General features: G+C 39.9%; 1 protein-coding gene across 1 annotated transcript in view; it reads right to left on the reverse strand.

Annotated features, from left to right (window-relative positions):
- Positions 1 to 21,747, reverse strand: part of OGFOD2 (2-oxoglutarate and iron dependent oxygenase domain containing 2) — a 30,916-nt gene extending 9,169 nt beyond the window's left edge. The window contains exons 1-5 of the mRNA XM_073627433.1: positions 21,511 to 21,747; positions 15,745 to 15,801; positions 12,859 to 12,969; positions 12,360 to 12,459; positions 10,903 to 11,027 (exon numbers count right to left, since the gene is read on the reverse strand). Of these exons, the coding sequence (XP_073483534.1) occupies positions 10,903 to 11,027; positions 12,360 to 12,459; positions 12,859 to 12,969; positions 15,745 to 15,801; positions 21,511 to 21,639 (522 nt within the window). The 5' untranslated portion in view covers positions 21,640 to 21,747. The remainder of the gene's footprint in view (positions 1 to 10,902; positions 11,028 to 12,359; positions 12,460 to 12,858; positions 12,970 to 15,744; positions 15,802 to 21,510) is intronic.
- Positions 21,748 to 23,327: the final 1,580 nt, after the last annotated feature.

Consider the following 23,327-nt stretch of genomic DNA (forward strand, 5'->3'; position numbering starts at 1 on the left):
TTTTCGGATAATGGATTGAACAGTGCTCCATGAGATGTTCAAAATTTGGGATATTTTTTTATAACCTAACCCTGCTTTAAACTTCTCCACAACTTTATCCCTGGCCTGTCTGGTGTGTTCCTTGGCCTTCATGCAGCTGTTTGTTCACTAAGGTTCTCTAACAAACCTCTGAGGGCTTCATAGAACAGCTGCATTTATACTGATATTAAATTACACACAGTTGGACTCTATTTACTAATTAAGTGACTTCTGAAGGCAATTGGTTCCACTAGATTTTAGTTAGAGGTTTAGTCAGAGTAAAGGAGGCTGAATACAAATGCAACCCACACTTTTCAGATATTTATTTGTAAAAAATTTGGAAAAACATTTATAATTTTTCTTCCACTTCACAATTATGTGCCACTTTGTGTTGGTCTATTGTTGTGGAATCTCATATTAGCCAATGTATTTCATATTGTATATATTGATTTGCATATATTTTATTGATAATAATAATTATTATTCATATTATTATATAGTAGTGGTTTTATCAATATTATTATTCAATAAGTAAAGCAACAATTATTAATCTTTTAATAATGTATACTGTGTTTTCCATAGATTTAGAAAGTCTTCATTTATAAGTGTTGAACTTTAAATGACCTCTGCTTTATGACAAGTACTTGTAAACAGGTGTTCTCGAAAATGTATTAAGATAGTCTACTGGATGAAAGTTCATTAGAATAGATTCAAGTTATGTAGAATGGTCTCAGACAGATAAGAAAACAGGTGGTTAAAATAATTAGGTGGAATACAGGAAAGTTATGTACAGAACATTAATTAAGTTTGACAGGGTCAAACAAAGGTCTGCTTGTGCCCTCATTAAAACTGTTAAAATACATGCATATAGTGAAACATATAAAACATCTGGTGGGGTTATTGAAAGTTAATTGTCTCAAAGTTGTAAATCTGCAAATCCTTAAAGCTAGTTAAATCTTATCAAGATAAGGAGAGTTTGATAACACAGCTGGGTGCCAGACTGTCTCTATACAGGTGTTTTTAATTGGACAAAAACAGTTATAAATCACTTTAATGAACATATAGGAATTTTGGGAATAATTAAGTTTGTCTGGTTGTAGAACAGGTGTCAGATTTATGGTTGGTTACTTTGATGTAGATCTTAGCGACCAATCATAGGTAAGAAAGATAGTTGAGATAAGACTTGTGAAATGGTATATAAATGCAAGCTCTGCAATTGTTAGACAGACAAGTCAGATAGGAGCTCATAAGGCTGAACTCTATGTATGCTGCCCTATTGCACGGGTCATAGAGGTCAGAACCAATGGGCAAGTATCTGTCCTAACTTGTCCCCTCGGACAAGTCAGATAGGAGCTCATAAGGCTGAACTCTATGTATGCTGCCCTATTGCACGGGTCATAGAGGTCAGAACCAATGGGCAAGTATCTGTCCTAACTTGTCCCCTCGGACAAGTCAGATAGGAGCTCATAAGGCTGAACTCTGTGTATGCTGCCCTATTGCACGGGTCATAGAGGTCAGAACCAATGGGCAAGTATCTGTCCTAACTTGTCTCCTCATACGAGTCAGAGAAGACTTCTTAACTTGTTCCAGAATGTGGTCTCAGGTGAATTTCCCTCAAGAACTTGGTCGAGCTGGAACCCAGAACTCTGTGAGGGGACCAGATGACCGGCAGATCGGCTGGTCCCTATCAGGTGAGAGGTTCCCAAGAATTGGCAGTAAAGACCCATTCTGGTTCAAGGTAAGAACAATTCACAATTATATCAATTGGGGTAGAGGATAAGAATATTTATATCTAATATGCTTGCATTGTAAGAAACTGTATACATTAGACCTGTATATTGTAATATTTTGAACATAAACCTGTATGTTATCAGCTGTTAATAAACCTGCATTGCTGAAGTTCTGCCTGGTTCGATACTTTACTATTCTACTTCATTTGGTGGCCCGTACGGGGACAGCATAACCTCAACTCCGATCTTGCCTAACTCCATGCTGGTGAGGCACTGAGCTCAACACAATTTTGCGCAATTTATATCAGGTTAGCAGACACCTATTATTAGTTCTGCATTGTGTTGTGCCGTGTTTTGCTAGCGCTAGGAGGGGCGGGTGGTTGTTGTTGGGGTATCGCTGTCCACCAGGCAGATCTTTGTGATGGCAGGTTGGGTTTTCTCAACTGTGGGTGCCTTAAAGTACGTTGTACAGGATGAGATACCCTGGGTAGAAAATGTATTTATTTATTTATTTGTTTAATTTTTATTTTTTTTTTTCTCTTTTCTCTTTTTCTTTTCTTTCAATTCTTTCTTTTCTGAAGGGGTACCCCTGTAGAGGGTTAATTACTCTCTATGTAAACCTAGGCGTAACATGCATGTTGTTTACCTGGACTACAAAAATTAGTCAGGATGAAGTTTTGGGGACTTAAAGACCCCTGGAGAACTTGCGTAACATGCATGTTGTTTACCTGGACTGCAAAAATTAGTCAGGATGAAGTTTTGGGGACTTAAAGACCCCTGGAGAACTTGCGTAACATGCATGTTGATTCCCTGGACTGCGAATTTAAGTCTGGATGAGGTTTTGGGGACTTAAAGACCCCTGGAGAACTTGCGTAACATGCATGTTGTTTACCTTGACTGCTAAATTTTGTCTGGATGAGGTTTTGGGGACTTAAAGACCCCTGGAGAACTTGCGTAACATGCATGTTGTTTACCTTGACTGCAAAATTTTGTCTGGATGAGGTTTTGGGGACTTAAAGACCCCTGGAGAACTTGCGTAACATGCATGTTGGTTTCCTGGATTGGTAATCAATCAGGAGAAAGCTTTGGGGTTATCAGATCCCTAGAAAGCCTAAGTTAAAAAACTGAAACAGTACTGATATGTAGCTACTAGTAGAAAAGGTACCTTTGTGGTGTAAAATAAAACTCATGAGTTTAGAAGGTTGATGTCAGGAAAGGTAAGTCCTGACAGGTAAATAAGGTGAAGGTTTTGGAGCTCCATTTGTTAACAAAGTCAAAAGGTATGTATTGTCTTTGTGCTATAAGTGTATGTGTTTATATGTATCTGTTATAACGGTCTGTGTACTGAGTTAAGATCAGGTTGAGACATTCCTGATCGCCGTGGCAAGCAGGGCTTGGCGGTTTTTCGTGTCTTGAGACAAGCGTTTTGGTATGGAGACGTATGCGCGTACGGTGCCTATTGGCTTTACTCTGAGCACTGCTGTCCATAAGTAATTACTAACTAAGCTGTCAGTTTTAATATTCTGTGAATATTTGTATATTTATATATAGTCAGGAATTTGTGTTCATATGTATGCATACTTTGCTAGGTGGAGTGACTGTGTATTGCTATATAGAAAACAGAAGATAATGACATTTTGTTAATGAATGTTCACAAATGTAAGTTAATTTATTTGTAATGTTTGTAGAATGTTAGGGAATATTGTATGTGTGAGGGAGACTGATCATCTCCCAAATTAGGTTAGAATAAGTCTGTAGTGGTTGTAAAAACGTTGGTGTGAAAGGACCCTATGTGTTAGTTCTATGAGTGAATTGTAAGAAGTATGTAACTGATGCTGAATTCTGCATAGTGTATGATGAATGTGGAAATGGTATGTATCTTCCATACAAATACAATTAGAACTTTCTGTGTCATATCTTTGATTTCGTGACACTTGTTATTAGTATTTGATAGGAGGATTTATATTTATATGAGTTAAATGTGTGTGTGTGTGTGTGTGTGTGTTTTTTTTTTTTTTTTTTTTGTATGAGGTGTAAAATGAATCCCTATGTGAATGATTGTATGTGTCTTTCGTTGAGAGGCTAGGGATTGATACATCTATGGTGACTGATTGACTTTAGCGTCAAAGTTCTAAATGTTATTGGCAGTGAGTGAGTGTGTGTGTGGAAGGCACGATTCATTTTTTATTTTTTATTTTTTTTTATATTCTTTTGAATATGTACCTCAGCTAGATAGCACCATTAATGAGCTGAGGGAGTTAGAAGTTATTTAAACTGTAGAAAAAAGAAAGTTGTTTGTTTTAAGTAATTTACGACACAAAGTTCTCCCATATTTTTTTGTATCCAGCATACTGCTTTTGGAAGGAAAATATCTGTAGATAAATTCAATGTTGCTAATGTAATTAATGTCATGCTTAAAAACATTTTACAGTTGTAGGTTTTACATGTTAAGCAAGATAATGTATTTCTTTCAGTATGAGTGTAGGAGAGCAGAAAAGTATAGTCACCATTTTAGAAATAGCTGTCTGCACGTACGTGCAACAACTACATTAAATCACTTTTTGTGACAGCTCATCTCAGTGCTCTGTACTGAGATAAAGGGGCACGTTTAGGTGCCTTTAGACAGAAACTGGATGAGCTGACCAGAAAATAAATAAAATCTCAGAATACGTTCTTATTCTCAAACATTTGTTGATTTTTTATTAGAATATAAACTGTAGATTATAATAGGTATTTTGTCTTTTATATTATGGACTGTAGTAGTGAAAGGTGCATTTTATGTTTAGTGTATCACTCTTGTAAGTAGGGTGCTTATTCTCCCTTGTAGCTTTTGTTTATTTTGTCATGTCTCTATCTTATTGTACAGTATTATGTATACTGTCATCTTTATATATTTGCCTATTTAGTAGTATTCACAAAGATAGCAATGGGCTTTATTTATTTGGTAACAGGGAACTCCAAATTTATATTTGTTTATTATTTTCTAAAAAGAATAGTGAAGAGTGATGCATGGTAACAGTGCTACCATCTTATTATATGTGCTATATGTAGCACATACAGGGGGGTGAATTAGATAATTAGAGTCTTAATTTTTAATATTAGCTTGTAAGCTCTGGTGAGCAAGGTCCCTTATTGGTATTGGCTATAACTTATTTTGTCCTACCTGATTACAATATTTAGTAATTATCAGGTTGATTATTAGTTTGCTTAAATAAATAATTTGTTTCTTTATTCCAGGAGCAGCCAGCACGTTTTCATATGTAAAGTTATACTTTGTAAAATTTCACTCCTTTTGATTTTTTATTATTCAAGTTCCTAGTTATGCTACTACAGGTGGCAAAGTCAGTTTTTTTTGATTAGGGTCACTCTGCATTAATATGATCTAATTAACAATAAAATTTGTATATAATTATTCTTAAGGAAGGGACATAGTAATGCACATTTTCTTGACCTCTTTAGATTTAACAGAGTGTGCAAGTGACCATGTAATTTTATTTTGATTTCTTTTTAATTATGAACAATCACAATGTAGTTTCACAAAATGTAGTTCTTCAAAGTCTATTTTGTGTGCCTGTATATAGACTTTATTGCAATGAAAGAACAAAGCTGTAGATATAGATATAGTTTAATAAATGTCTGCTCCTTTTAAAAGTAAATCACAGTTTTTCATATGGTCATGCAAATGTATGAGACAACAGCTAAGTGTCTGATGTGGGAAATTTTTCCCAGGATTGGAGTGTATTCAGCACTGATATCAGATAATTGTACCCAATTTTATGAAAAATCAGTTCCATTCTGCTCTATGCTTGGCATAGACGATAGAACCTTGTGTCCACACTCATATTCATTGGTGGATAGGTTGTATGGGCTGTTGTAGACCAAATTAAATACAATTTGCTGGGCCATATGAAACTTTGGATATATTTGTCACTAAATTTAGGAGTTCTAGAGGCAGATCATAGTTGCTTAGACTTCATGCTGTACAGTGGGAGATAAAATGTTCATGTGTTTAAAATAATTAACCAAATTGGTGTAATTTTGTTTCTAAACAGATCCTTGTTTTAGATGTGATCTCTTGTTCCAGTCAAAGCCACTAAAGGAATGTCTGTCAGTAACCCTTGATGACTGCAAGTACATTAAAGATCATAAAAGGAAGTGGAAGAATTCACAATTCAAGTGTCAGTTTAAATCCACATTTGTGACAGTGACATTTTCCATTTCTATAGTAGTCAAAGTCTGACTGAGATTACCAAGAGTGTTATTCACATAAGTGCAAGTGGAATACATACAAGAGACTGTTGCAGACAAAGACATTGGAAGTATTTCAGTAATGGACAATGCTAATTAATTATATGTGATACTTTGTATGTAGAGACTTACTGTTGTTTTGTTTGTTATATATGTTATAAGTATTATTATTGTGAACACCTTAAGGTGGAACTTTGGTCAGAAAATTAATTCCTGCTGGGTTACTTGAGGCTGACCCCTTTTGCAGGTGTAGCTATGAAACACAGTAAAAAAACATAAGTGCCTATACTGTTTACAATCCACTGTTCTACCCTGCTCTACACAGGCTCAGTTGTGCTCTATTTTTTTTTTTGCACTGCTTAAAATCTAGAGGACAGTCTGCTGACAGCCTGAAATTCTACTGCTGCTCAAAGGTTATGGGTTTCAGTAAAATGGTAGCATAATAATTAATGTGGAATGTATTTTTCTTGCTAATGAACCTTATTTTATCACATTTTTGTGAGTAGAGTTCCACTTTGAGTAAATGTTCAATCATTATAAACAAATAGTTTTATCATTTTTTGCTTAAAAAAAAAAAAAAAAGTGGAGAGGTGTAATGTAATGAGTATGACATTATCGCTAAAGACTGTATGCTATTGATGCTTTAAAAGATATGTTATCATATTTGTCTTGATATTGTTTTATAATTCATGTTTTAAGACATAGGAGAGGTAGGCTACTGACTTAGACAGTATAGCAGTGACTGACAGAAGAGACCCATGCTGACTGTTATTGTATAATATTCTGCAGTATAGTATGTGCAGAAATGGACAAAAAGTGAAATGGTTTTGGGTTTAGCAAACTTTGTGGGAAGACTACAAAATTAAAACTAATGAAATTTCTGGACGGACTTTATTGACAGTATGACATGACCAGGGTAATAGTGACTGATAGTTGGAGTCAAGGTTAACAAATGATAAAAATTTTACAATTATTGTATGGGAAATAGTATAGGTTGGGAAATGTAAAAAGAATAGTCTATATAAAATACTTTGTAGTGAAAACATGTACTTCAAGGGATTTATAATAATAAATATTATTAATATTGTAAGAGTATTGTATTATGATAAAACTATATAGATACATGTATATTATTTTAGCGGATGTTGTAGAAGTAAAAGGAACACACTAAATTAAGTTATTAGATAAGATGAGAGTGTAGGAGCCATTGCTTTGTAGGTTGCCCTGAAATGCTTGCCAGAGGCCTATTGTATCCTGACACTGACTTTATTTTTATTTTTATTTTTATAACTATATTTTTGAAGTGTATTTTATATCCAGACAAATATCGGGTGATCGCAGAAGACATGATGCAACTTGTTACAAATGGTAATTGCTACAAAGGAAGGATTTCATGCAATAAAGAAGGAACTGAAACATCTGAGACTTGTACCCTTGCAGAACAGGTATGCACTGAACTTGTGTCTTACAGCATCCAAAGCAGCTTGTGCTATGATACTGGACCAGCAACTGATGATGAAGAAGGAGATCTCTCCAAAAAACATCAAGCACTTGGCTAAGCTGAAAAGACCTATGCAGGAAAAGGCAGAGCCTTATGGGACTGAGTCTGCTGAATGGTCCCTGGAACCACATACTTGGCTTTCATTCACTAGCTGAACGGATTGTTCCTCTTCCCTGTTATCCTTGATGTGATGTTGCTGAGTAACTGTTGCCTGTTGCAAGAAGTTTGTGGCAAGAATGATCACAATGCCACTGAGACTGACAACTATGTTTTCCGTGCCACATATGGAGAAGGACTTTGCAGCTACAGAAGAAGATGCAGTGTTATTTTTTGGACTGATTTATTTATTTATTTTTATTTTTGGACTGATTTATTTTTATTTTTTTTGGACAATTTATGTGATCAGTGTTGGGTGCATGGGGTCTCTGAAGAGCATGGTGGGTGATCTGTACTGTAATTGTTGTGAGGCTTATGCCTCAACAGGGGGGAAATGTTGTGGAATCTCATATTAGCCAATGTATTTCATATTGTATATATTGATTTGCATATATTTTATTGATAATAATTATTATTATTATTATTCATATTATTATATAGTAGTGGTTTTATCAATATTATTATTCAATAAGTAAAGCAACAATTATTAATCTTTTAATAATGTATACTGTGTTTTCCATAGATTTAGAAAGTCTTCATTTATAAGTGTTGAACTTTAAATGACCTCTGCTTTATGACAAGTACTTGTAAACAGGTGTTCTCGAAAATGTATTAAGATAGTCTACTGGATGAAAGTTCATTAGAATAGATTCAAGTTATGTAGAATGGTCTCAGACAGATAAGAAAACAGGTGGTTAAAATAATTAGGTGGAATACAGGAAAGTTATGTACAGAACATTAATTAAGTTTGACAGGGTCAAACAAAGGTCTGCTTGTGCCCTCATTAAAACTGTTAAAATACATGCATATAGTGAAACATATAAAACATCTGGTGGGGTTATTGAAAGTTAATTGTCTCAAAGTTGTAAATCTGCAAATCCTTAAAGCTAGTTAAATCTTATCAAGATAAGGAGAGTTTGATAACACAGCTGGGTGCCAGACTGTCTCTATACAGGTGTTTTTAATTGGACAAAAACAGTTATAAATCACTTTAATGAACATATAGGAATTTTGGGAATAATTAAGTTTGTCTGGTTGTAGAACAGGTGTCAGATTTATGGTTGGTTACTTTGATGTAGATCTTAGCGACCAATCATAGGTAAGAAAGATAGTTGAGATAAGACTTGTGAAATGGTATATAAATGCAAGCTCTGCAATTGTTAGACAGACAAGTCAGATAGGAGCTCATAAGGCTGAACTCTATGTATGCTGCCCTATTGCACGGGTCATAGAGGTCAGAACCAATGGGCAAGTATCTGTCCTAACTTGTCCCCTCGGACAAGTCAGATAGGAGCTCATAAGGCTGAACTCTATGTATGCTGCCCTATTGCACGGGTCATAGAGGTCAGAACCAATGGGCAAGTATCTGTCCTAACTTGTCCCCTCGGACAAGTCAGATAGGAGCTCATAAGGCTGAACTCTGTGTATGCTGCCCTATTGCACGGGTCATAGAGGTCAGAACCAATGGGCAAGTATCTGTCCTAACTTGTCTCCTCATACGAGTCAGAGAAGACTTCTTAACTTGTTCCAGAATGTGGTCTCAGGTGAATTTCCCTCAAGAACTTGGTCGAGCTGGAACCCAGAACTCTGTGAGGGGACCAGATGACCGGCAGATCGGCTGGTCCCTATCAGGTGAGAGGTTCCCAAGAATTGGCAGTAAAGACCCATTCTGGTTCAAGGTAAGAACAATTCACAATTATATCAATTGGGGTAGAGGATAAGAATATTTATATCTAATATGCTTGCATTGTAAGAAACTGTATACATTAGACCTGTATATTGTAATATTTTGAACATAAACCTGTATGTTATCAGCTGTTAATAAACCTGCATTGCTGAAGTTCTGCCTGGTTCGATACTTTACTATTCTACTTCACTATCACCAAAAAAAAAAACACAATAAAATACATTTACATTTTTGGTTGTAATATGACAAAATGGAAAATTTCAACGGTATGAAAACTTTTTCAAGGCACTGTACATAAATTCTAAAATAAGTTGCCAAGATATGTTATATTCATAAGGCTGGGGAGCTCACCCCAAACTTAAGGTGAAAGTAGAGTTACACAATGGGCCCCAAATTTTATGCAATTTTAGGGAACATTTCCTGTTCACATATATAGCTTTATCATAAGGGTATCTCTAACTGAATAAGCAATGTGTTCCACTGAGCTACAGTAGTAAAGGATGGACATGTAATAGCTATGACTTTGTTAGCCATAAACACATTTTCCTGCAAAAAGTGTGTATATATATATATATATATATATATATATATATATATATATATATATATATATATATATATATTATGTTGTGGTGAATATATTTCATCTTGTATACCAAAAAAACAAATGTCCGGTATACAGGAAAGAGGGAGTTGCAGTAAGGTAGTAAGCACAGTGTCCCTTTATGCCAAAAGTCATATATAATCTGATAATCCCAAATGAGGTGCATGAAATCTGCCTGGGGTTCATTATATCGTATACAGTTTGGGGAAGGCCATACATTCCATATATGTAGTCAAACAGGAGATAGGTATGTTTGGTGTATAATACAATACAATTGAATACATTTGTTACTAACCATTGGTGAAATCCTATGTGAGGAGCAAATATCATCCCATTCCTCTGTTGATATATTTCGGTAGTAGAGTGCCATTTAGGGTACATTCACACCACATGCGATGGGACTTTCAGCGCAGTCCCACAACATGACAAAGCAAAATTTCTTGTCTCCCTATCTGCCCAGTTCACATCACTGTGCTGCAGTGGTCACAGGGGGTGTGCGGTGAAAAAGAGTACTGTGCAGGGCAAGACAATTCACTGCCTCGCATTGTGTGGCTGGCATTTGAACTTTATGAGCGGTCTGTGTGACATCGCAATAAAGTTTGTTTTATAAAAAAAAAAGGGAACAGTGTGATGCACCAAGATTGGTGCATCAGCACTGCACAGATCTGTCCGGGCCACACCACACACCAACCGCAGCATTGAACATTCCCCCTAGTAGATTTTAACCCTCTGGGGCCCTTGTAACTTGTTATATTTATAAACGTCACTTGTACAGCACATATAGTATTTTTGAGGGACACTACTACTCTTTCAAAAGAGGTCATTCGATTTCTGACCCCTGTATCAAAGGCAAGGACCAGCTCAATGATAAGAGGTGGCAGGTGCATGACAAGGCGGCACTCGTTCAATAGACTCTACAATCCATAAGATTGATCATGAAATATAAAACTGGAAGTACCCCATAATTATTCATAGTGTTTGGGCGTCCTTTTGCCAATGATGATCTTTCAAAATGTTCAAGCTCTTCCACAAAGTCTTTACAAAACTGTGGAACAAATACAGGGAGTCGATATATCCTTTTATCTATGAAAAAATACAACAGTTTAATGTATAGAGGCATATTTTAATTTCGGGAACACTGCAAGGATTTTACAAAACCTAAAGCGGTATTAAACCCAAAACTATAAATGTAAAATATTGCAGCTTATCAATTATTAGATGTTTAGGCTGCATTTGTTTTCTTTTTTTTTAGGCTTTTCCCCCCTCTGTTTTCACCTGGTGATCTGGTCAGTAACACACCTACCTTCAATCTGGATGAAGGAACAGAGACATCTTTGGACAGCAGCATTGTCAGTCTTGGGGGAGGGCAATGTTAGATGCACTAGCAGATTTAGATACACTCAAGTCAACTTCAGCGAACACTTTTTAGGCTCTGTTCACACTGGTGCGCTTTTGCCGAACTAAAAAGCAGCCTTACAGTGCGACAAAAGCCCATGAAAAATAGTCCCTTTTAAATCCTATGTAACTGTTCACATCACTGCGCTTCAGGTGCACTGCATTTTAAAAAGTCCTCCATGTGGCATCTTTAGTGCCCTGTTTCAAAAGCACACCAAAAACACACCTTCTATTGTAAGTCAATAGGAACGCATCAAAAACGCACCATGGTGTGTTTTTGCTGCGTTTTTTGAATTACATGTCAATGTTTCATAAATGCAGTCTAGGAGTAAGGAAACCAGAAAACGTACCAAAAACACATTGAAAACGCATATGGTATTTATAAGTGCACAGTAACAGTTTTGTAAGGGCAGTCGCAGGCTTTCTGGGTAAGGGCAGTCGCAGGCTTTCTGGTAAGCCTGGCTTTCTGGTAAGGTGACGGGCAGCACAAGTGGTGGAAAACATAGACCCTGGGTCACGCATTGGAAATCTTTCTTTTGGATATTTTCATTCATGAACTGTATTTGTCACTAATTTTTTGTGTTTTTATATGCATGTTTACTGCCAATGGAGTATTTACATATGGACTATTTTTTTCAATTGACTTTCTTTTTGCACTGGATTATTGATCACTATTGTTATACTGGTAGTATACTGTATACAGTGTCATTATACATATCATACTCACTTGTAGTATTTATCTGGCGCTGCACTCTTATTTTTATCTATATGTAGTTTATAAAAGAAGAGGCACTGCATGTTTCTTCTGCAATAAACTGCAATAAACAAGCCTGCCTGCTCACAGTTCCACTTTAAATGAGCAAGGCCAGGAACAAGTCTTGCATCTTCACTGTTGCTTGGCATTGTGTCTTTCCTAGCACTTTTGCAAACTTCCGGGGGCACAACATCTTCTGCCCATATGCCTGTTTTATTTCTACTACATGCAATCAGTCTATGGAGACTTAGATTAACAATAAATACCTGGAATGGAATCAAGGAGGTTTAAAAGACCATCCAGACTAGCATGGGGAGACTGGCAAAAATGGACAGCTTCCAAAAAGTCTGCTGATAGAAAGGACTCCTTAAAAAGCAAAGGCAAGAAAGAGATAATTAACCAATATTCACAAATTTGCTGTTAACACTTTATGAGCCCTTTTTACTATATTATTTATTGGGATGCAAAAATTTGTCCCCCCTCTCTCCACCCCTGTTCATTACTGGATTCACCCCTGAGCATGTTATGATTCGTGAGCATTTTTTGTGCATTTACTAGGAGGCACAGATGTTTGTTAGGCAGGAAATTGCACAATTTTTACATACTCCCCCACTGAAGTCTATTGGGACCAAACAATGCGTGATCATGCCAAAAAGAAGCTCCTGTACATTTTTGGGCATTTAGCGACAGCATGGATTTACATGGAAATGAAGCACTTCTGGAAACATGCTACAATTTGGGAGGCAAATTTATATTTGGTGTTACCTGCAAGACATACAACTCTGGATGCAATGGTTTATAACGGAGGGAAATTTCTGATTTTCTTTGCATAGACTCCTCAGCTAATTTCATTCTTCTTTCCACTTCTTTCTTTACCTGGGGAAATAGTAATTCTATAAAATAACACAAAGTGATCTGTGAAAAAAGTAAAATACTTGCCTGAAAAGCCTCAAGATTTTTTACTTTCAGGCTACATACCAGTTCCTGGGCAGTAAACCTGAACCTATTCAATGGATATGACTGCACTAGAACTACTAATATAAAGCCAAGGAGTCAGCAACGTATGCCGTAGCTAAACTTTTAATTCAAATATCCTACATATTAGCAGACTGGACTTATTATAATAGCATAAGTGCAAAAACATTTACAAGAGGGCTAATCTGACCGAGAAAACTGTGGTTTAATAGAAAATGCAGGCATGTTGTTAATATTAATTTCTTTATGCCATTTAGAACAATACATTTTTAAAATCTTTTTAGCTTGAATTATGTTTTATGTCACATCCCTGACAAAAATACAATGGAAATTCCTGCGGTACTAAGCATCATTGCTTTGCAAAAATTCTTCCAGTCCCACAACTCTCATTGCTGCTTTTCCCTGGCCAGGAGCTCCGTCTGATGGTGAGATTTTGTATTGCAGTTCCTCCAGGCAACTATACGGCTTCATGTACACGGGAGTTTTTTACAACCTCTCCTGAACAATTTAACTTGACAGATAGCAACCCATGTTTAAAACGTCCGTTTTGCCGCGTTGCGGCGCATTTGCGTTCAGAAGCATTTAAAAAAAAAAAAAAATTCTTTTTTTTTTAAATAGCCAAAATGAAAACACCTGTAAATGAAATGCGGCTAAACGCGAGTTACTGCATTTAGTAGCGTTTAGAAGTGTTTGGTGCTTAAAATGCCTCTAAACTCAGCTTCTGAACCCATTTTTTTTGCTTTCCAAAAAAAGCCTCTAAACTCAACTGCCTAGAAACGACTGTAAACGACCCTGTGTACATGTACTGATAAGATAACATAGAGGAGAGTTCAGGAGCAGCTGAAAAAAACACCCAACTGCTTCTAAATGTTCGTTTAGCAGCAGCAGTGTACATGAGGCCTAACAATGATTCCCAAACAGACCGTATCTAGGAAGGCTGATTTAGCCCTCCGTGTGATTGTATGTGACAGTAAAGCTATAACTTTGCATCAGTGAGCATACAGTAACTATAATATCTTCTACTCTGTCATTTTATTTAAAACTTAAGGCCTCATGGCACACAGGGCATCTGTTTAAGCCCCTCTAATTGCCAGAACTCCAGGTAGGAAAAAACTGCTTAAAAACTTGACAAAAGCCACAAATTGTTTAGGTGTGTCTAGCATTTGACAGTTAATGCATTCTATTGGCCAATTTTAATTTATTCTGGCCATTGGAATGTATAAATCTTTAAACTCTAGTGTTTTGTGCATTTAGATGCTTTCTGTGTGTTGAGTTGTTTTGAGGGGACAGCAGATTTACACTGTTAGAGCCCATTCACACAGGGACGACTTGTCAGGCGACCTAGTCGCCTGACAAGTCGCCTCCTGTTCTGTGCTATGGAACCGTTCTAAGGGGAGCGACGCAAGTCACTCCGACTTAGAAAAAGGTTCCTGTACGACTTCGGGGGCGACTTGGGGCGACTTGCATAGACTTCTATACAGAAGTCGTTTTGCAAGTCGCCCGGGCAGTCGTTTGCAGGTCGCCTCGCTGAGGCGACCTGCAAGTCGTGTTGCCCCTGTGTGAATGGGGTCTTATACAAGCTGTACACTCACTACTTTACATTGTAGCAAAGTGTCATTTCTTTAGTGTTATCACATGAAAAGATAGAATACGATATTTTCAAAAATGTGAGGGGTGTACTCACTTTTGTGAGATACTGTATCTCTCTCTCTAGGAGTGCGTGTTGGCAAGCGTTGGTAATAGGTTCCGAAAATCCCATCTAAGACAGCCCTGATGTGAATGGTACCTCAATCGCCAATAGATGGAAGGATTCCTCTCCACGATTAACAGGCAGTTGTCACTGGGTACAGCTCTGCCTTGAGAGATCGGGTATCATCTTTGGAGGATTTGGTCACCTGTTGAAGCCCTGGGGTAGGATCGAAGAGTGTTCTCCGCGAAGGTTCTTGGTTTCCCTCAAATGCCCAAAATTAGAATAGGCTTGTCTGGAGCTCGATTTCTGGAGCATTAACCAATAATCAACATCACCGCTCTGCCTCTCCCCCACATCCAATCAGAGAACACTTTGCATTCATTCAGAAAATGCAAAGCATTCTCTGAAGGTGCCCGTGCTGAGCTGCCCAACCTCCTGTGTTCACAATCGATCTGCACGGGACACGGAAGCAAGTGGAGATCAGTGAGTAGCGGTGTCTACTACAGTGATTTACACCTTTCAGGGGCATCATCTAGGTATGGTATATACATAATTACCTTTATACAAGCTGCTCTAATGTAACTATGTAAAAATGTACCATGCCTGGAATCCATCTTAACCAAAACTGAAATTATATAGTTCGCCCCTTTGAAAGAGCAAGGGCCTAGTCACACCATAAGCGATTCCAGTTTGCTGTGTTCTAATCTGCATTCATACTGTATGGTAGATTAAAAATCTATTCATGTCAATGAAGACTGCTGTTACCAGAGCTCCAGTTTAGGGTAGAACTGACCTATGGATTTTCATTCAAATCACAAATGGAGAAATCTTATTTACAAATTTTAAAAAACATGTTAAGTCAAGCAAAGTCGCATGCAATACTACATGTGTTTTAATAACAGCTATAGTACATACATGCAGTATATACACATGTAGCATATAGGCTATATATACATATTATTTTTTTTTTTTTTGCTTCACCATACCGTTTCCAGAACTTCTGAAAGCTTCTCAGGAGTACGACATCCTCTGCTCAGCAATGCCTGTATGACACAGTGGAGTATTAATAGGAATTGCCAACCCACTTTGCCATAATAACATGACTCATCCTTTATACAAAGCATTCTTCAGAAAAAATAGATTTTTCACTTTACATACCAATTGTATAAAACTGTAAATGTCCATGGGGAAGAGAATTCTATCATTCCTCAGACACCCCTGCTATTAACCCTGCATTGTATGTGGAGGAGGAAGATGTGCGATCGTGACTGGGAGCGCATTAGAGGGGATCAGTCACACTGCTGGAGGGACCCTGCTAAAGCGAGGAATAAGGTAAGTATTTCTCCTAATTTCTGTACCCCTAGACTTAACGAGGCTGCAAGGGTAGATTTTGTCTAATTCCTGGAGTTTTGGCTTTGTTTTAAAAAACAAAACAAAAACAAAAAACACTTTATTGGTTACATACAGCTCAAAAGAACCAGATAGCCAGCCACATAAACTGTACATTATACAAAAATAACCCTGATTTGTGCCAACATGCCCACATGGAGTTCAATTTATACAATCAGCCCACATTAAAGTGATTGTAAGGCCTCATGCACACTGGACGTTAAAATAATGTTATAAAAACCTCAGTAGCTTTGCAGTGAGTTTTTCAACTTTTTTCAACGTTTTTGCAATAGTGTTTTTTAGCGTTTATTAACGTTTATTCGCGTTTTTCCCTGTTAGCATTTTTTTTTCATGGATCAAAAACATTAAAAAATGCTAGTGAGCGACGTTTTTAAACGTTTATCAGCCACTAGTTTTGTTTTTTTTGTTTTTACTGCTCAAAACCGCCATTGCCCAAAACTGCTGATAACAGCCTATGTGTGCATGGACACATAGGATAACATGATGGAGAGTTTAATGACTGTAGAAAAAAACGTCTACAGCCAAAAACAGCTGCTGTAAAAACATCAAAAAACATCCGGTGTTTTTTTTTAAATAACAAACATATCATACTTACCTCCACTGTGCAGCTCGTTTTGCACAGAGTGGCCCTGAACCTCGTCTTCTGGGGTTCTCGTGGGCATGGCGCCGCCTCTTATCAGATAACCCCCTAGGAGAAGCGCTCTCCCAGGGGGTTACCTTGCGGGCAAGCTCCCGAGTCCAGCATTTACTTCCATAAACACGAATGCCGGACTCGGCCCCGCCCCCGGCGCTCGTGTCATTGGATTTGATTGACAGCAGTGGGAGCCAATGGCTGCGCTGCTATCAATCTATCCAATCAAGAGCCGGAACCCCATGGAGAGAGGGACAGCGCGTCCCCGCCCACAGAAATACGGGGGTTCAGGTACGTAAAATGGGGGGGTGGGTCACTGCCAGGTGTTTTTTCACCTTAATGCTTTTCTATTCGAATGGTGTTTCCCACAGCAGCCACCCACTCTTGAACCGTTGGAGGAGTCTCTGATTTCCAGTGTAGCATTATCATTTTACAAGCTTGAAATAAGGTCCTAGTAATAGCCTCCCTAGTACGGTTTTCCCATTCAAACTTGTCAAATAGATTAAGCAAACAAGGTTTAGGGTCCAAAGGAAGCGACACTTAAAGCGGAGTTCCGGCTACCTAGCTAGATCTGCCTTAAATCGCGTTATTTCCTATAGGGAAATAACGCAATTTTTTTTACATACTCCTGCCCACTGAGTGCTGGGAAATGATGACTCACATTTCCCAATAGCACAGGCGAGGGAGGAAGTGATGTGGAGCTCTGCGGACCCGGAAGTGGCAGATTAGGAGTCACTACATTGCAACAGGGAGGTTCTGGTGAGTAAAAAAATTTTTTTCAATCCAAATTTTTTTTATTACTAGTAAAGGACTGTGAAAATGTAAAAATGTTTTTCAGGGTGGAACTCCGCTTTAAAATACAATTAAAAGAATAGATTCTTTCCCCATCGCGATCTTAACCACTTGCCACCCGCCCTATAGCAAAATGACGGCGGCAAAGTGGTTGTGTTATCCTGATCAGATGTCATATGACATAATCAGGATAACAGAGCCGACACGCGCCCACGGAAGCACGCAGTGCGACGATCGGAGGTGCTGTGTGTCAGTATGACATGCCGCAACTCCAATCGTGGTATGACCAATCACAGCTGATCATCGTGTGAACCATGAAGTGCCGGTAATCGGCTTTCCTCGGTTCACGCTGAAAGGGAGAGCTGATCTGTGGCTCTCCCTGTCGGGGGGGGGGTGTCTGTGCTGATAATCAGCACAGCCCCCATCAAAAGGTGCCCATCAGCTGCCAATCAGTGCCCATCATCTGCCAGCCTGGCCCCTCTATAAACGCCTGTCAGTGCCCACAACAATGCCGATCACTGCCCCATCAAAGTGCCAATCAGTATCACTCAGTAATGCCTGTCAGTAGCTCCTTATCAGTGCTGCCTATCCAGTGCCCATCATTGCTGCCTATCCAGTGCCCATCATTGCCGCCTATCAGTGCCCATCAGTTTTTTTTTTCAAAATTGTTGGTCCTTTTTCGTTTATAGCACAAAAATGAAAAACCGCAGAGGTGATCAAATACCACCAAAAGAAAGCTCTATTTGTGGGAAGAAAATGATAAAAATTTAGTTTGGGTATAGTGTTGCATGACCGTGCAATTGTCATTCAAAGTGCGACAGCGCTTAAAGCTAAAAATTGTCCTGGGCAGGAAGGGGGTGAAGTGCCTGGTATTGAAGTGATTAACAAAGCATTTTCCTGATTCTGTGCACAGTTCTCTGCTCAAGCAGGACAGCTGTCAAAAAAAATAAAAAATAAAAAATCAGGCAGTCTGCCAAGTTTCACAACATTCTTCAGTGGCTGAGCTAACTATAAACATTGTAACGTTTTGTTCTTTAGATCAAAGGAATGAACTTCGGTCTGTAAATGAGGGAAGTTAACCACTTAAAGACTAAACCTTTTTTCTGACACGTGTTGGTTTCAAGTTAAAATCATTACTTTTTGCTAGAACATTGAGTTGAGGAAGAGATGTGATGCCACCTCACCTCCTGTTTTAACCCCATTTTTGCAGACAAATGCGCCCCCCCAGTTGAGGGGCGTTTGGGCGCTTCTCCATTTACTTGACTGTGTCGGGTGAACTTTGCTGTGGGCATAAAGCATGGCAGCTGCAGCATATAAACACCCCCTGTCCGCTGCCTATTGCCGCTCCCCAACCGCAAGACTAAACAAAGCCAAAGTTTGTCCCAGAAAATTTTACTAACTTTACTAGATTTTACTAACTCCCCTCAATAAATCTAGGTCACTGGTGCAGAAATAACAAAGGATCAGAATGAGTTCAGCCATGGCAGCCTCCATGTTTCTCTCATGACAGCTTCCCTTTAACCCCTCCACTCCCACCGATATATGTCACTTGTCAGTGGCAGCAGCAAGAGATTTTACACAAATCTGATAAGTCAATAATCGGTTGTCAGTTGGAAGCATTCAGCTGTTCTTCCACACACCTCTGGTAGTGTAGCCCCTCCATCAGGTTTCCTGAGGTCTGAGATGGGACCTGGTACCACCAACATGCTGGGTTCTGCCAGATAGAGTAGAGGGAGACCAGCGAATGTCCATTCTGATCTCCATTACCTAGTGACAGCCTGGAAGCAAAGTTCATAACATCCATTCCGGCTTCGCCTATCACATTCACTGGCCACTGCAGCTGGGGAAAAAGCTAATGGAGTGTGATCTGTGTTCCATTAGCTTCAGTGGATGACAGGTGAGACATCGGGTGTCTAAAAATCTCCTATGTGCTACTATATATGGCCCCCCATATGACAAAAAATAAAGTTTAGTGAAAAAAAAGGTAAAGAACGTGTTGCACTCAAGTACCTAACCCCCCCCCCCCAAAAAAAATGTCAAGTCACCCCCTCCCCCACTCAAATGTAAACTTCATTTGTGACATACGTTAAAAATTGGTGCCTACACCAGAGTGAGATCAATTCTAGGCCCATTATTGATGGGTAATTCTAAACCACAGGTCTCCAAACTATGGCCCGGGGGCCAGATGAGGCCCTTTGCTTGTCTTTATCTGGCCCGTGGGGCACTATTCCTTCCATTGATACAAATGATGGGGCACCATTTCTTCCCTTGATACGAATAAATGGGGCACTATTCCTCCCACTAATGCCAATGATGGAGCACTATTCCTGCCACTGACACCAATGATGGGGCACTATTCCTCCCACTGATACCAATGATGGGGCACCATTTCTTCCCTTGACACGAACAATGAGGCACTATTCCTCCCACTGATGCCAATGATGGGACACTATTCCTGCCACTGACACCAATGATGGGGCACTATTCCTTACACTGACACCAATGATGTGGCACTATTCTTCCTTGATATGAACAATGGGGCACTATTCTTCCCACTAATGCCATTGATGAGGCACTATTCCTTGCTCAGACATCAATGATGGGGCACTATTCCTCCCACTGACACCAATGATGGGGCACTATTCCTTGCACTGTCACCAATGATGGGGCACTATTCCTTGCACTGTAACTAATGATGGGGCACTATTCCTTGCACTGTCACTGATGTGGCACTATTCCTTGCACTGTCACCAATGATGGGGCACTATTCCTTTCACTGTCACCAATGATGGGGCACTATTCCTTGCACTGACACCAATGATGGGGCACTATTCCTTGCACTGTCACCAATGATGGGGCACTATTCCTTGCACTGTTACCGATGTGGCACTATTCCTTGCACTGTCACCAATGATGGGGCACTATTCCTTTCACTGTCACCAATGATGGGGCACTATTCCTTGCACTGTCACCAATGATGGGGCACTATTCCTTGCACTGTCACTGATGTGGCACTATTCCTTGCACTGTCACCAATGATGGGGCACTATTCCTTTCACTGTCACCAATGATGGGGCACTATTCCTTGCACTGTCACCAATGATGGGGCACTATTCCTTGCACTGTCACTGATGTGGCACTATTCCTTGCACTGTCACCAATGATGGGGCACTATTCCTTTCACTGTCACCAATGATGGGGCACTATTCCTTGCACTGTCACCAATGATGGGGCACTATTCCTTGCACTGTCACCGATGTGGCACTATTCCTTGCACTGTCACCAATGATAGGGCACTATTCCTTGCACTGACACCAATGATGGGGCACTATTCCTTGCACTGTCACCAATGATAGGGCACTATTCCTTGCACTGACACTAATGATGGGGCACTATTCCTCCCACTGACACCAATGATGGGGCACTATTCCTTGCACTGTCACCAATGATGGGGCACTATTCCTCCCACTAATGCCAATAATGGGGCATTTTTACTCCCATTGGTGTCAGGGCATTTTCTACTCACACTGGCCACAGTCCGGCCCCCTCAAAGTCTGAAAGACAGTACACTGGCCCTTTGTTCAGAAAGTTTGCAGACCCCTGCTCCCCCCCCCCCCCCCCCCCGCTTTTCAAGCTTGCCTATGGAAAATGTAGGGTACTGAGTGTTGTCACCATTTCCCAGCTCAGGTAACTGTAAGGGTTGACATGTTGGGTATCTATCTAATCGATGTGATCTCATCTTTTATTAAAAAAACTAGGTAATATATTGCATTTGTGTGCACTAAAATTCCCAAGTGTACTTTTTTACTGACTTGATGAACCATTGCGCCAATACCATGTGACGTAAACCAACGTCACCACTAGCACCATTTTATTCTCCAGGGTGGTAAAGCAGTGGTAGGTAATAGGAGGAGAATACCTTGTGATATTTCTGGGTGAACTTCTCCTCATCTGTGAAGCTGACATGCATTTGGTATTGCTCTATGAAAATGTTGTCAGTGTAGAAGCAGGCACAGGAATAGGAGAGTCCGCTGGAGCCGTGTGCCATGGTACAGAGCGGTCACTGGACGGAGCCCGCACATCTGTCCATCACACTCCTCCACACACACAGCTACCTCTCTCTACTTCCGGCCACGTGACAGACGCGCCCCGCCCACACTTAGGGATTGTCTGTAAATACATGAGCTGTCCTGTGCAGTACTGTACTGTAGTGCTGTGTGCGCTGTATTGAAGTTAAGAAGTGTGACCCGGACCTTTAGCTTGTGTCACAGTTAATGAAGTCCCCAGGAAACTGTTCCCTCTGTGTGGATTTGGACAGGCTGTGCAGGGCCATGTAGTCTGTCAGTTGATACATTTTCTATCCTAGTTATTGAGTTCCTGGAGCTGGCAGCATGGAGGATCAGGGGGTGCTCTAGCAGTCAGCTGCCCATCTCCAGGTTCTTATGTCACAGCTGCACCAGGCTGACCATGGAGCCCCTTCAGGTGGCAGAGGAGGTGGTGGAGTCCAGTCCCAATAAGCTGGAAGATATTTACAGACTGCTGGCTGAAGGCTCATTTCCATCTTCCTTCTGCTCCATCAAGAAGAAAAACCTGAAAAGATATGCCCGCAAGTTTATCCTAGAAGGTCAGATGATATTATTTCTATGTCTGGGGGCAGTGCCACCCAGAGTAGACGTACCACCGATCACTAAACCTCTCATAGACGCTTTAACATGTTCATTTCATTTGAAAAGGTTCATTAAAGAAATAACTTTCATGAGGTCCTTGTCCAGGCACTTCCTGTTATAGGGTGACAACTGGCTTTCAGTTGTGCAACTTCGTTGTCACTAAGGATTAAGGATGAGCTCAGGCGTGTTCGCAAGTCCACGTGCCCGCGCCCGCCAGGAAGCTGACACTCCGCAGCGCTAATCACAGGCAGTGAGACAATTCCCGATCCGCGGCTTCACAGATTGGGAAATGTCTCACTAGCTGCGGAGTGTCAGCTTCCTGGCGGGCGGGCGTGGGCACATGGACTTGCGAACACGTCTGAGCTCATCCTTACTAGGGATGAGCTGAAATGTGTTTGAATCCTAGTCCAAACCCACCAGAGATTTCCTACCAGGAAATAATAAACATAGTGTAATGAATCTGCACTGTGATGGCATGTGACTGCTGGCAGAAGTTTGACATACCCAAACCTAAAGACTTAGACCCCCTTACACATGGGCGGCCCAATCGGGTCTCATCCATTGCACTCTATGAAGCGGCAGATGTCAACTGACATCCGATCCTATCTGCTGAAAACAGATGGATGGGGATTGATCTGGCAGATCGGATCGGGTGACAGTTGGATGGAAATGGACAGGCAGTCCAATTCCACCCGACAGTCCATAGAGGACAGCGGGCTGTGTCTGACAGACCTGTCATCTGCCTGTCCAGCGAAGAGATCCCCCGCTGAGCAGGCAAACTCCGCCAGTGTGAAAAGGGCCTTACAGTATCATGTGTTGATGCAGGCATTGTATCATTACACGATATTGTAATACCAGGGTATTCTAATATTGTGTAATGATGCAGTGCCTGCATCAAGAAAGCTGACACTATACAAAGCCAATCATAAGCAGCCGGGGCATTTCCCACAGCCAGACGTACACACACTCCTTTTATGTGTGCGGCTGTGGGGCCCAGTACAGTTCCAGCTTCCTGGCAGTATCAGTCAGGTGGGTTCAGACTAGGACATATCTGAGCTCATCCTTAGTT

This window comes from Aquarana catesbeiana, linkage group LG01 (assembly GCF_042186555.1).
Source record: "Aquarana catesbeiana isolate 2022-GZ linkage group LG01, ASM4218655v1, whole genome shotgun sequence".
NCBI lineage: Eukaryota > Metazoa > Chordata > Amphibia > Anura > Ranidae > Aquarana > Aquarana catesbeiana.